General features: G+C 43.0%; 1 protein-coding gene across 2 annotated transcripts in view; it reads left to right on the forward strand.

Annotated features, from left to right (window-relative positions):
* Window positions 1–455: 455 nt before the first annotated feature.
* LOC135484560 (protocadherin Fat 4-like) overlaps window positions 456–13584 on the forward strand; it is a 37252-nt gene continuing 24123 nt past the window's right edge. The window contains exons 1-18 of one of the 2 annotated variants that reach the window (XM_064766156.1): window positions 456–1362; window positions 1764–1902; window positions 2164–2263; window positions 2683–2912; window positions 3313–3586; window positions 5588–5707; window positions 6007–6213; window positions 6566–6790; window positions 7268–7452; window positions 8775–8877; window positions 9430–9594; window positions 10095–10314; window positions 10838–11037; window positions 11171–11300; window positions 11631–11761; window positions 12311–12469; window positions 12586–12771; window positions 13057–13224. In XM_064766156.1, the coding sequence (XP_064622226.1) occupies window positions 828–1362; window positions 1764–1902; window positions 2164–2263; window positions 2683–2912; window positions 3313–3586; window positions 5588–5707; window positions 6007–6213; window positions 6566–6790; window positions 7268–7452; window positions 8775–8877; window positions 9430–9594; window positions 10095–10314; window positions 10838–11037; window positions 11171–11300; window positions 11631–11761; window positions 12311–12469; window positions 12586–12771; window positions 13057–13224 (3477 nt within the window). In that variant the 5' untranslated portion in view covers window positions 456–827. Of the gene's footprint in view, window positions 1363–1763; window positions 1903–2163; window positions 2264–2682; window positions 2913–3312; window positions 3587–5587; window positions 5708–6006; window positions 6214–6565; window positions 6791–7267; window positions 7453–8774; window positions 8878–9429; window positions 9595–10094; window positions 10315–10837; window positions 11038–11170; window positions 11301–11630; window positions 11762–12310; window positions 12470–12585; window positions 12772–13056; window positions 13225–13584 lie in introns of those variants that run through there. The other variant, XM_064766157.1, reaches the window with a different exon arrangement.

Here is a 13584-nt window from a genome sequence, read left to right on the forward strand (position 1 = left end):
AGGGTAAGGTACGTCAATACCACTGTAAAACCGCCCAGGGGCCAGTGCAACTATGTGTCTTAAATAACAATCACTCAGTAAAACTATATTCAGTAAAAATCTTTGACAAAATAATTCTGCACATAAATTCTTTTTTAATTCTGATTTTTAATTCATACTATCCAGTACATATTTCCACTAACATGAATTATCCCCGCATATCAACTACATGATAGGTTAGGGTCCCTGCGCTGCAATTCTCATTGAGTGATGAACACATGTTGTGAAAGACAATGACGCAAATACTGTCTCCTCAGTCGTGACAGTTGGTGGCAATACAAACAATGGCCCTGTGGCACAACTGGTGTCTGGATTGTCTTGGACAATATAATAAGCTATACACAACACGGGATGTGTCATCATTCGACCTAGAAACACGGGTTATAACGATTTAACCGTTGGGTGTGCCCGTTGATCATTACTTTGAGTGTGACGCAGAGGGATACAGATACAGTTCTTAGGATTTCTCGTCACTCTAAACTATATTGGTCTTGCGTTTCTTTAAACACCTTTGTCATTGGACGAGGAGGGGGATTCGGGACGAAACACGGGGTCTTTCACGAGGGATAGTGAAAAGAGTTTTCATCCGGCCACACGGTTAAAACATCCCATGTAGGATACCATGTGCTTGTCTTTGGGTATTACGAAATATAACATGAGGTGCATGAAAGATATCTACAAACGTGGATATGGAGAGTAGTGGTCAAAAGTTGTAAAAGAAAATCTCAGAGAATAGACTAATAGAGAATAGAATAATTTTGCCGATTTATTTTAGGAGGAGTCTTACAATGATAGCCAGTAACTGTAATGGTTTCTGGTCGCGGCCTCTTTTACGTGTCCTCCTCGTGATCACCTCTGCTATAGTTATTGAAGCAGCAACCTGCCCAGATTGTGCCACTGCACCATGGGGAGAATATGGCCTCTGCTCGGTTTCGTGCGGCGTCGGGGGCGTACAGGTTCGCCGGAGGACATGTGGGGCTACCTGTGAAGCCCAGGAGCAGAAGCGGCCAGGATGCAACCTTGTCGAGTGTCCCGTAGATTGTGAAGCAACTCCTTGGACAGACTGGCTACAATGCGTCTGCTATGACGGGAATCGTGTAGAACTTGAGCAGTGGCTGTGCTCGCGGTACAGAAGCCGTAAAACCGAACCAAAGTTTGGTGGCAAGTGCATCCTTTATGAACAGAGAAATAATGGTACACTGTGTTGTAAGAAGGATTGTAAAGTGAGCGAATGGAGTCATTTCTATCATTGCGAGGCCAAGTGTGAGCAAAAGGGCATCCAAAGAAGATTGAGAAAGATTGTGCGACCAGCATCCTGCAAAGGTTGATATGTTTGTTTAATTTTAAAGGGGGACTATCTAGAGGGTCAAATTGGTAGTCTTCAAGTGGATAAAGTCCCTTTGTAAATGTCTTGTCCGTATCGTTTGGGGCTCTGGAGCGAATTATAGATTTGTTTCAGGTTTGCGCCTCACTTCTGATGGGAGACTTCGCGCAACCTGATCACGGCTTGCTCCTAAACTGCCTCCTGCACTATTTCTATCAATGTGCACCAAAAATTGCGATTTTTTCCGCCTATTTCCAACCCCAAACGAGGTAACGATCTGTTCTTTATTATGTGATTCTCATTTTTACTATCAGGTTATTAGACAATCATATTCTACAAGCAGACGACCACACTTCTCTAATATTTCTCTGCCATGATTACCATTTATTTTGCCAAATAGGTAAAGAATGTCCAACTAACTTTGAGGAGCAAAGAGAGTGCATGGGGATATGTTGCCCCATCGACTGTTTGGTAGGAGCTTGGAGCGAGTTTACAGAGTGTGATGCAGTGTGCGGCAGCGGATTCAAGACAAGACAAAGGTTCGTTGCAACTTTCAAACCGTGTTGTACATTAAATCTCTTACAGTTTTGCATGTTCCTGGTACATGTATCATACACATCCTGGCACCAGTTCTTTTCAACATACTCCACTCCTCGAGTTTTTGTATATGACGTATAGGAGTATCAAAAACCACTCTCAATATGCAAGGCTCAATATGTATCGTGTACAGCGAAGTGCCATGGTAGGACCTTCTCATCCATATCAGAACCAGTCCCAGATCAATTCAACTGCACTTTCAGATCATTCACACCTCCGAAGTGCCTCGGAAAGGCCTGCCCACCAATATCAGAATCAGTGGAGAAGCAACCCTGTGTGAAGTATAACAACGCCGATTGTACGGTGAGTTGACATAACAACAATAGCCAGGCAATTCTGCTACTATTGTGAAGAACAGCCCTGTAATTGAGTTACTATTGTGAGGAACAGCCCTGTAATTGTGTTACTATTGTGAAGAACAGCCCTGTAATTGAGTTACTATTGTGAAGAACAGCCCTGTAATTGTGTTACTATTGTGAAGAACAGCCCTGTAATTGTGTTACTGTCAGAAAATGTAGTCATCTAATTCTGTTACTGTATTCTGATGACTATAGTGCTTTCGGGCATGTTTTGTCCGCAATGTTCTCGGCTACTGGTCGAATTTATTTGAACTTTGGTTTTTATTGATGTGGTGTTCAAAACCAAAGTGTTCAATATCTTAGCCCTGTAATATCTAATGGCTGCATCTCTTTAAAAAATGAGAGCATACCTTTTCTCTTCAGGTGAGTTCGTTTGGACCATGGAGTGACTGTGTCCTGGCGAATGGTAAATGTGGCGCGGGGACAAAGACGCGTACCAGGACTATGGTGCAACAAAAAGTATGTAAGGGAGCAGAGTGCCCTGCTTTGACCGAGACCAAGGCCTGCTCTGGTCAGTGCTGTGTAACGGATTGCGTGGTCACCGACTGGACACAGTGGTCCGCTTGCAACGCTGGTTGCGGGGAAGGAATTAGGTGAGAGAATAGCAACTCCACACCAGATACTTCTTTCATGTTATCGAAGGAACATACTGTATAAAGGAAGTCCATTCGTCATCATAACTAACCTTCCTTTATGGTAGGGAAGAGGGCGCTCGGAATGTACGTAGTTATGTATATATAGGTCATTGGCCACGCCCTCCGTGTTCGTGAGTAGGCCTATGTGACCTCCGCCGTATGTTCGTGAGTAGGCCTATGTGACCTCCGCCGTATGAAAAAACTTGAAAGAAGGTCAAGCTATCAGTAGAGCGGTAAGCTTCATCCTACTTGCTATGCAGTCCGCACGCTTTTTTCATTGAGTCCATCAATTGCATATATATCAGTGTACATTTACCTTGACTTATGATAGCGCCATCTATTGCATCTCTCGCTTCAGCGAGCGTAAGCGTACTGTGATGACCAACGACGACTGTGGAGGTAAAGCTTGCCCTAAACTCTTTGAGACGAGAACGTGTACGGAGAGCGTGAAGAAGGCGTGTGTGATGAGCCAGTGGTCGGCCTGGACCGAGTGTACATCCACATGCGGTACAGGCACACAGCAGGCAACCAGGATTGTGAAGACACCGGCCTACTGCGGCGAAGAATGCCCTGACCAGGATAAACTTTTGAAAACACAGAGTTGTGAGAGGTTCCTGAATGAAGATTGTAAGGTAAGCAATGCAACCATGGGTAGTTTGTTGGTGTGTCAAGAATTTTGGTTGAGGCGATGATTTGATGATCATCATACGAACGAGTATCAAGAAGCGAAATCTTCAGATGAATCATTCTTTATATCATGGTAGATTGACCCCACCCTGCTCCACCGAGGCCTCAGGTCCGCCAGTCTTAGTCTCTTATGCGTTGTTAATTCCTAGCAGCACATTGAGCATCAACAAAGTTCTGCCGTCTTTGCCTTTTCGACGGGTATCTTCCCAAATATATCGAACATGCTATGTTGACTCGCTGCCAGGTGTTCTTCGGCTTTCCCCTGTGGCTTACCTGGTATCTATATAATAATACTGGAAGGGGGACGAATAAAGTCACACTTAGAGGTGTTAGATCGCCTTGAAATTTTGCATGAATGGTGGTGACACCTTGCCCTGATGCAACGTCTTGGTTTTGTTCAAAAATGTACTTCAGCGGAGCAGTAATGAGGGCTTTTTAATCGGACACTGTCTATTCTCCTTACCACCATTAGTTATGCAGGGGCTTAATCAATTACCTGCACTCCCTGTGGGGTGAATAACATTACCTTTTGAACAGCTGGCTGTAGGGGATGATTGGAACAGCCGGTATACCTGCTGACCTGCTGAACCCAGTTTAATGTTATTTTCAATCCACGATTGCAGGTCACCTGATTTTTGAGATTTCGCGGGAAATGAAATTGTAAACAAACACATGTGTGCAGTTCAAATGTAAACAAAAATTTATTTTTGTTACTTTTGGTTGCTGGACTTGGGTTTTCCCGCAGTTAGGAGCTGGGGTCAAATAGGTGGTCTATTGTTTATGGGTGCTGTTTTAGTCAGAGCTAGCCCTTGATTATGAAGGGATTTTCAAGTTAAGGTGACCATGGTCTGTTTATGTGCTCACCACAGCTTTCAATACTTGATGTATCTGAAGAGGCGCGCTGAACCTGACATGGCTTTATCAAGGAGCTGCTCATGCTGCTGAACTTTAGCTTGCCTGTCGACTAAGTGCCTTGCCCGAGACATTGCTACATGTAGGAGGAGCACGCATTTTAAAGTTACAGTAGTGATAGAACAATTGGTTCGAGCCATTTGGAAGCCGACATGTGAAGGCCTATCTGAGTTCTCCTTCTTCTTCTCTGTATAAAAAGGGCATATTGCTGACTAAGGAACGAGGCATATTGACATTGCCTCATCATCTCTATCGGACCAATTGATAAACTTTGTTATGCACTCATACATCACGCCACAGCTAGGTCCGAGTCTGTGGACAAATGGTTTGTTTAATTTGTCTCTTCGATATATCCCCTTTGATATTGCATTAGATTTTCATCGCAATTCAATCTATTCATGATCAAGATATAGCCCATTTGAACCTGCCTGCGCCACGGGTATAATGCTAGTTGCTTAGGATAGGCGTCCTCCGAATGTGGCCGATCCTCTCTCATTTGTGTTTGAGGACCTCCTCCCCGATTGGGGCTTGCTAAGCTCTCTCCCACAGTCCCTGATCTGACACCTGCTGCTGCCAGTAGGGGTAGAGGATTCTTCTCTTGTTGACAATTCTTTACACTTTGGTGATCATCTATTTGTGACCCGCCCCTGTCTTTGAGCCGTAGAGTAGACTTGACGTTTGAATCGAAGATTGGGATCTTGGTGTAAGCAGTAGAACTCTCCCTTGAGCTCCAAACCTTTCCCAGCATTAGGAACGCCGTCCGTGCCTTCCAAATGCTTGCCATGATTGTCGATGATATTAAACAAAATGATGAAGCAGTTGACTTCTTCCAGAGCTGTACCGCTAGGGTTATATCAGTGTTTCAAGCTGCTATCACTGCCAGTAGTTGGACCTTGTCGCCATGAATGCCTAGCCCTGTTGGTGCTATATATCTCGTTCTATAGGATGCTAGACTTGTCGTGCATCTGTTTTTGCCTGCGGGAAAGAAGGGAGAACATTTACACCGAAGGACTGACCGTAATAAAACTTTTCAGGTTAGCGGGTGGGGCCCATATGGCGATTGTGTTCGCAGCTGTAAAGGTGGGAGTAAGACGAGAACGAGGACGGTAATAACGCCACAAAAATGTAAAGGAAAGCCATGCCCCGATTTACAGGTCAGTTTATTTGATCTTCTTAAAGTCAAATAATGGTAAAAAACACTATACATGTATGTTGCAAAATTAAACACTGGACGCATCTTCCTAGAATCCAAAAGCACTTGACTACTTGGTACCTTAGCAGCATTGTAAAATTAAACACTGGTCGCATCTTCCTAGAATCCAAAAGCACTTGACTACTTGGTACCTAAGCAGCATTGTAACTACATGGGTGTAACATATAACAGCAAACCAACATAAGGACGGCGTAGCATGGGGAGGTTTTGTATGTTTCATAAATATAATGAATTTTTCAGCAAGTTGTTCCAAAGTGCCACTCGACCTGCACTTCCAATCAAGAGTGCACCTCTCCGGGTGCTGTCTGCTCCTGCAAGCTTGGTTTCAAGCTGAATTCCGGAAAGACAGATTGCGAACAGATTTACTGCCCTCGAAACAAGCCTCTCTATTGCCCATCAGGACTGAGGCATCCGAAGTGCAAGGACATCAGGTTCCATTGCGTAGATGTACGTTTTGGTGTTGGATTATTTGGGGATTTCCTTTGGCCCTTGGTTCGATTGGACCACATCACCGTACTCTAGTCGGACGCAATTACCGATTACTGCTTATCGCTAAACATCAATTCACATCGAATGAGTTTCTGTGCGCCAAATTGTGTTTTAGATGCCAATTTCCATTGCCGACAAACTGTCTTCAAACGTCTCTTGTGCGCGGTACTCAGAGATAGGAATCGATGCTCAGTTTGCTGAAACGCAACCGCACACTCTTGCGCTTTCGCATTGAATACGAAATGGGTAAAATTGTTGGAAATGCTTTCTAAAGTTGGTGTTTTGTTTCATCTCGTTCTCTTTCTTTCAGTACCCGCCAGTCCCGGGCAGTGTCTGCAGTGCTCGCTGTTCTTCTGACCCCAAACAACCAGACGGAGACCCGAAAGACCCAACCAGAGACATCCGGAAGACTACAGACCCAGCTAATCAGGCGCGCTTGGACAAAGGCTTGCCACTGGAAATAAAATGTGATCCTGAGGGGCTATGGCCCAGCCACACTATATATTGTGGGCCGATTAACAAGGCTCCAACTGGCGTAAGTTCATTTCATATTGCCTCCAATCTGCCCCCATCTCCAAATACAAGACCGATCCTGATGGCTTAGTGGTTAAGGTGTCCGCGGAAAGTTGAATGTTCAAGGCCCGCTGATAACCTCTTTCCGATGCGGCCGGTTGCTTAGCCACCAGCAAGTAATTTGAAAAAGGGTACCAACTGCCTTCTCGCCAGGTACTTGGCGTGAGAGATAGGAGTTTGGAAGTGTCCTTTAAGCCAAAACTGGCTGGCCCTTTCATTAAGGGTAACACTATAAAAAAACCTTACTTTACGAGGGATTCAGTAAATGGTAGTCATGTGATTCGCGATTGGATGAATGGCGGAGATAGGAAAATCATGGAAGTACCAGGATTTAAAGCCTGCTATGCCAAACACGACAATATATTTTCTGATATGAATGTGCTCTCAGTCGAAAGATCATTACGAGATGTCATGAAATGCCTTTATTTGCTTCCTGTAGATAACCGTCAGCAAGTTGTCGATAAGCGAGGGTTCTAAACAGAAGTGTTTCGCCACGATCGCGGTCGTCTCACCAGACCAAGACACCCACACTATCTCTCTCAGTAACAACCCATTGAATCGACTCTATATCGATGGAACTAGTCTGTGTTGGAAAGTTGCTCCCAATTACGAGGCTGCAAAGAGGTAAGAAGAGTTAAGGCATGCTCTGGTTCTGGTGATGATTATCTTTTGTTTAGATTAATGACAAATAATTATTTACTAATAAGTTACGAGCATCCCAAAGACGTTAAAGTCTTAGTGTCTACACCCCGTTTGTTTATTTTATATACTGAATACAGCTTCCTATGTATTACTAACCCAATGACTGCAACTTAATTGCCGAGCCTTTACAATTACTAGTGCTATTAGTGTCTTTCATTTCATCTTTAATCCTTTAAAATAGCTATGATAATTTCCTGGGCCACCGACATTTTGAGTGGTTCCTTCCTGGCTTGCTTGACAATACTTCCCTTTCAGAGGATGTCAATAAACACATTGCCAATCGATTGACCGTACCATAGGTGCGGAATGGATTTAACGCGTTACATCTTTAGTTGCAGGGTTTTCCTCTTAAGGTTTCACTGCGTTAACTACATATTGAGACATCTCTCTCTTTTTGCTGGTGGATGCCCTTTTTCGCCATCGTGGGATTTTTTCTCGCATCACTGAGGGGTAATTTTGTAGGTTCTTGCATGAATGTCTATTTTGTACAAGACGAGCTTGCTTAAAGGGACGTGAAACCGTCGGATCATCAGCTCAGTAGCTTTTTGCTCGTGTGGTTGCACTCTTATTATCTAGGCACGTACGCCTCTTGTTGGTGAATACTTTTTGTGCTGCTGAATCTTTTCGCCGATGATTGTGTAGGTATACAGATAGTAACTGCATCTATGAAGATTTCCTCTGCTTGGGTAGTTTCTTTTAACACGATCGCTTCAAAATGGAGAAGCTTTTAAATCGCCAGCCGTTTCAGAAAAATCTACAGTTTTAGATTTATCATGAAATTGAACTTGTTTAGGAAGACGTGGTCTTATATCAATGCTCTGTTATACTCATCGAATCATCGGTATCTCACACTCCGTTAGCTTGGATGAAATCGATCAATGCAAGCAGCTAGAAAAAAGCATTATGTCCTCCCAGTACTGGCCTACTCTAGGAGACGTTTAAAACAAGCGAAATTAACAAGAAAGTGTACTCTTGGAGCGGCCACGTTGAACATTCAAACGCACCTCTTTCGTCATCATAAAATACATCTCTCACCATCTGCTTTAACCTCTGGGCAGGAGTGTACGGATAGTATACGCCTGGCATCGCCTTAATGCATATTCTCTATTTCAGTTGGAAGTTTGAACTCAAGGCAACCGACTTTGAAGAGGCGACTGTTAAAAAGAAATTTACCCTCGAGATAACCAATGTCAATGACAAGCCGAAGAATATAAGGGTCTTTATTTTTATTTCCTCTATTTCAGTTGGGAGTTCAAATTGAAGGCAACTGACCTTGAAGGTGCACTTTTCGAACAGAACTTTACCCTCGAGATCATCAATGTTAATGAACGGCCAATCAACATAAGGGTTATTTTTTACTATTTTTTCTATTTTTACTCTGAAGCATATAAAAACCGCGTAATTAAGCTTAGATTTACCCGTCAAATGATTCTTATACAAATTGCCGAGTTGCTAGAAAGGATATGTTCTAGCTTTGAAGCCTGACCTCTGTTCTACCAAGAAAGCTTCGTATATTTACCACTATAGGGTAGTCCTCCTGAGTAAAACCCACGGTTACTGGCCCACAAACCACCAATAAATTCCCGTGGTGAGAGACATATATCAAACAAGTGACATGTAGTCGAGCCATTGCCCACTTTTATCAGACATAATACATTTTGGCAAGTTTCTTGTTGACCCGTAACCGGTGAGCTTATATCCAAGAAAACGACGCCACCGTGCAGACGTGAACGACGCAATGTAATACTGTGGTAAAGGAGAGAAAATCGGATAAAAAACCCCAGAACCGTGTTCGGAAGTGTGTACCGTGTTCGGAAGTACATACATTGCGTTCGTACTGTAATTTAGTTATTAAGTCCCAGTTGTTTGAAGTGACTTGGTTTTAACTTAATCTTTTAGCTAGTTCCGAACACTCTCCCCGAGAACAGCCCTAAAGGAACCAAAATAGGCTACGTCACTGCCTATGATGATGATAAAAATAAAATCAGCTTCGAAGTGCTCGACACGGACGATGGGATGTTTGAAACCTTCACAGATCCGAGCAACGGCAAGATGAACTTGAGGGTACGTATGGATTAGGTCGATCAAAAGGTATTGAGTTAAGAGCTGAAGCTGGAAGCACGCAGGGATGAATGTCTACGTTCGTAGACAGATTGTGCAAGTCTTACGAAGAGCTACAAGGATCAAGTATGCAATTATGTTTTTGTGAACTTTTCTACGATTCCTCCTACGAAATAAGCGAACAACATGATTAATGAGTGCCGCGTGAATGAATTACCACAGGACTCGGTAACACCATAGAATTTCATACTTTGTACTTCGACGTTCGTTCAGACTGTAAGAGCTGCCATATAAGGGATTTTGAAGATCTCTCAGACATCTTATCGCAGGCATTTACATGTGTGCCTTTGGCTAAGAGTGACATGCAAGACACGCACCAACCTTCACAATTTGTTGCTTGACAATGTCATGAATTACGTACCAAATATTCCATTATCAAGATAGCGGTTTTGTTCAAGAACGCTGTTGGAGTGATGTTTATTACATTGATCGTCTGGTTTCAGGTAGCGAAAGATCCCAACTGCGACATTTCCTATGCCACAACCTGCCTCCTGAACTTCGAGCGAAAGCCGGTACGGTCGATAATCATAAAGGCTAAAGACGACGGTAATCCGTCCTTGTTCAATATCCAAGCGGTTCCCATCCAGTTAACCGATGTCGACGATAAGCCAGCTAATGTCAGCGTAGCCAAAGGATCACAACTGAATGAATCAATGAAAGTTGGTGAGTGGGGCCTACAGGGGGAAGCTGTGGAACTATCAGCCCCAAAGAAAGTGTAAAGGCACAGTTCTCTAACAGCGATTTGAGTATAGAACTGGGCGGACACAAGATGATCTATGGCGACCAGACTCACAGATGGCACATTCCCATATTAGTATGGGCAATTAATGGACAAGAACGGCATTTCGAGCCATATCCAGCAATCAACTAAACCAAGGAATTCACGTTAGGCATTTTTTACTCACCCACGTTTGATAGGAAACAATCCATTTGTCATTCCTTGCGTCTTTAATCTGGGAGAGGTATAAAAATACGACCAGACGGAGATATCTATCTTTCTTCTTACTGCACTCGCTCTTACGCTGTCGTTCCAGCAGAGTTGTGTACCATCCATTGGCCGTATCTCTGACGCATGCTGGCTATCTACGATAGTCTTCTTATTGTGCAGAAATGATTAACATCCTCCATTGCTTTTTGGCTTTATTATCAATGTGCATAATTTCTGTGAAGAAATGTTACTTTTTAGGTGATCTATTAGAACTAGCGACGTTTGATGAGGATAAGGACCAAACACAAACCTACACGCTCCTTGACGACTCGAGTGGAATGTTTAAGATAGTCAACAACAAACTGACGATAACCAAGACGCTAAATTATGAGAAAGATAAGGTGCTCCAGTACGACATCAAAGTGCGATCCGTAGGACCCCCGCCCAAGTCATATTCGGTACGTTTGGTGCACTCTATTTCTATGAGTCGTTGACCTGGTGTCCGATCTCAACCGAAATTACGCCTCCTTTCCCACATTTTCTCCTCACTTATTTGTATCTAAAGATTAAGACGGTTATACATTATTTTAGGTTGAGTCTGTGATCACCATGAAGGTGTCAGATGTGAATGAGCAACCCTTTGACCTTCAGCTCACGTCATCGGGGGCTCAAATCGACTACAAGATCAACAAACCAGTGGTCAGGGAGAATTCGCCAACCGGTAAGAACACATATCTATGGTAGTCATCCTTTCGATTATACCTTTTACTGGAATTACGAAAAACTTTCAATGTTCCCATTACGTTTGCAGCTTTAATGAATGGAAAAATGTTCACCAGCGAATGATTTCACGTTCCTTGCCCTGGAGATATTCACCTGATCACGTACATGATGCGACCGGCGTGGTGTTTAGGGTCATGAAAATGCCTCCAGTTCACAGTACATGTACCTATTGAAACATTAGAAATGATATATGTGTACCTCTGTGGCCAACCATGCACGAACTTGGAGAGGCAGGCAGGACATTATTGAAATTTGATTACCTTTTAAGGTACTGTCATTGGTGAAATAACGGTGAAGGATGAAGACCAGGATGACGCACTGACCGCCAGCTTGGAGGGTCTTGGACTAAGCAGCCCAAAGGTTCAGATCTCGAAACCTTTCAGCTGCAGTCGCGTCCAGGTAGGCCATGGTAGACAAGCAGATCTTTTCATTATAACCGCACTTTCGTTGAATATGAGTTCCTCGTAATTCGTGACTGAGAAAGCTTCAAAATGTCATGCACCAGAAGTGAACGCGCAGCAAGGAAATATGCTTCCGAATCAGCAGTATTTGATCGAAAGTGATATTATTGCAATGAAACTCTCTAATTTGTATTAGAATGTAAATTCTGTAGAAGCTAATTTTGTTCCGTACATCTTTTCTTGAGCTTGGCGTTATTTCATGCTGAAAAACTCCCCGAAACGTATCAGCACAGCCATTGTGTTTGTTGGTTATATCCTGGACATCGCGGTCACACAGTCGCACGATCATATACCAGCGCAATACTGCCCTGCTCGGTGTGTGCGTTCCCTCCGAGCTGTACCATGTACTGTACGTGGCGGGGTGTCACATGGAACCTTGACTATACTAGTATACTATCTTCAGCAATCATGTAAGCATCAACAGGACATGTGCAAACTGTTTCATCCACCATATAATTTATGCTTGATGATTCGTATCATCTTTTAGACAGAAACCTATTGCAAGGCAGTTCTGGCAATAGCGGGAGCTCTGGATTATGAAACCATGCCTGAGTTGAAGTTTACCATCGTAGCAACAGACACTGGTGGACTGAAACAGAAGTTACCCATTACATTGAAAGTACAGGATATCAATGAGGCACCAAAGGTCAGTTTTAAAAAAGTGTCTTTCACTTTCATTAATACATGAACATTTCTGTTGTATTATTACGCAAGACCTTACAAAATATCTTTGCAAGAAGGTTATCTTTTTTTTCCTTCCAGGATATCGAAGCAAAATCACCCGAGGGCACAATCATCGATACGTTAGAGATCGTTGAGAACGCCAATGATGCCTTCGTGGCGAAGCTGGAGGGTGTCAAATCTGATAAGTACACCAAGTTCAAGTATTCCCTCTTATACAGTGCTGATGGGAAGTTTGTGATTCTGGCGGGTTCTAATATACTAAAGGTAAGGGAACACATCACAAACGTTATAAAATGAGTAGGGCCACTAACCCCTAATTCTTTGTGGAAAAAAAATGTTGTTTGGGAAAAATCATTTCTCAGATTTGAAACAAGATATAAAAAAAAAAATTTTTCTTCAAATTTGAAAAAAACATTTTCTTCAAATTTTCCAGCATCGAATCTATGTTGCTCTAACGTAAATTTTACGTCCCGGCCTCCCAGCAAATAGTTAGTTTTCTTTTCATTCAGTTCTCAAATAAGATTTCGTATACTTTGGTATAATCTTCAGACCGGAATTCAAGCCAACCTGGACTTTGAGTCCAAGGTCAACGAATACAGCGTTAGCGTCTCGGTGACAGACAACGGTACCGTGCCCTTGACCTACACGAAGAAATTTAACGTCAAGGTCAAAGATATTAACGAGGTACCAACCACGGTCACCGTGTCGAAGAACGAGGTAAGGCGTCTGCTTGTATTGTTACATTCTTTGCATCAAAATATGAAATACACAATGATGATATACATGTACATGAAGAAGGACAATAATCTCATGTCAACCCTCAAGAAGAACGACCATAGGTGACAGCGCAGCTCGGTTTCACTGACAATAATTGTAGGTATAGGGTATAGTTTCCACCAAATGCTGTGGACTCTGTCCGACATGTAAATATACAAGTCTATAACTTGTATAATATAAATGTCAAAACAATCTTTTAACGTAACATGGTAGCAGAGCGTAGTTCATTACAAAACCTAACCTGAATGCACTCTTTCCCCGAGTATGGCATTAAAAGTCATATGTTGTTTGTGCCAACTT

This window comes from Lineus longissimus, chromosome 3, assembly GCF_910592395.1.
Source record: "Lineus longissimus chromosome 3, tnLinLong1.2, whole genome shotgun sequence".
NCBI classification, from domain to species: Eukaryota; Metazoa; Nemertea; class Pilidiophora; order Heteronemertea; family Lineidae; genus Lineus; species Lineus longissimus.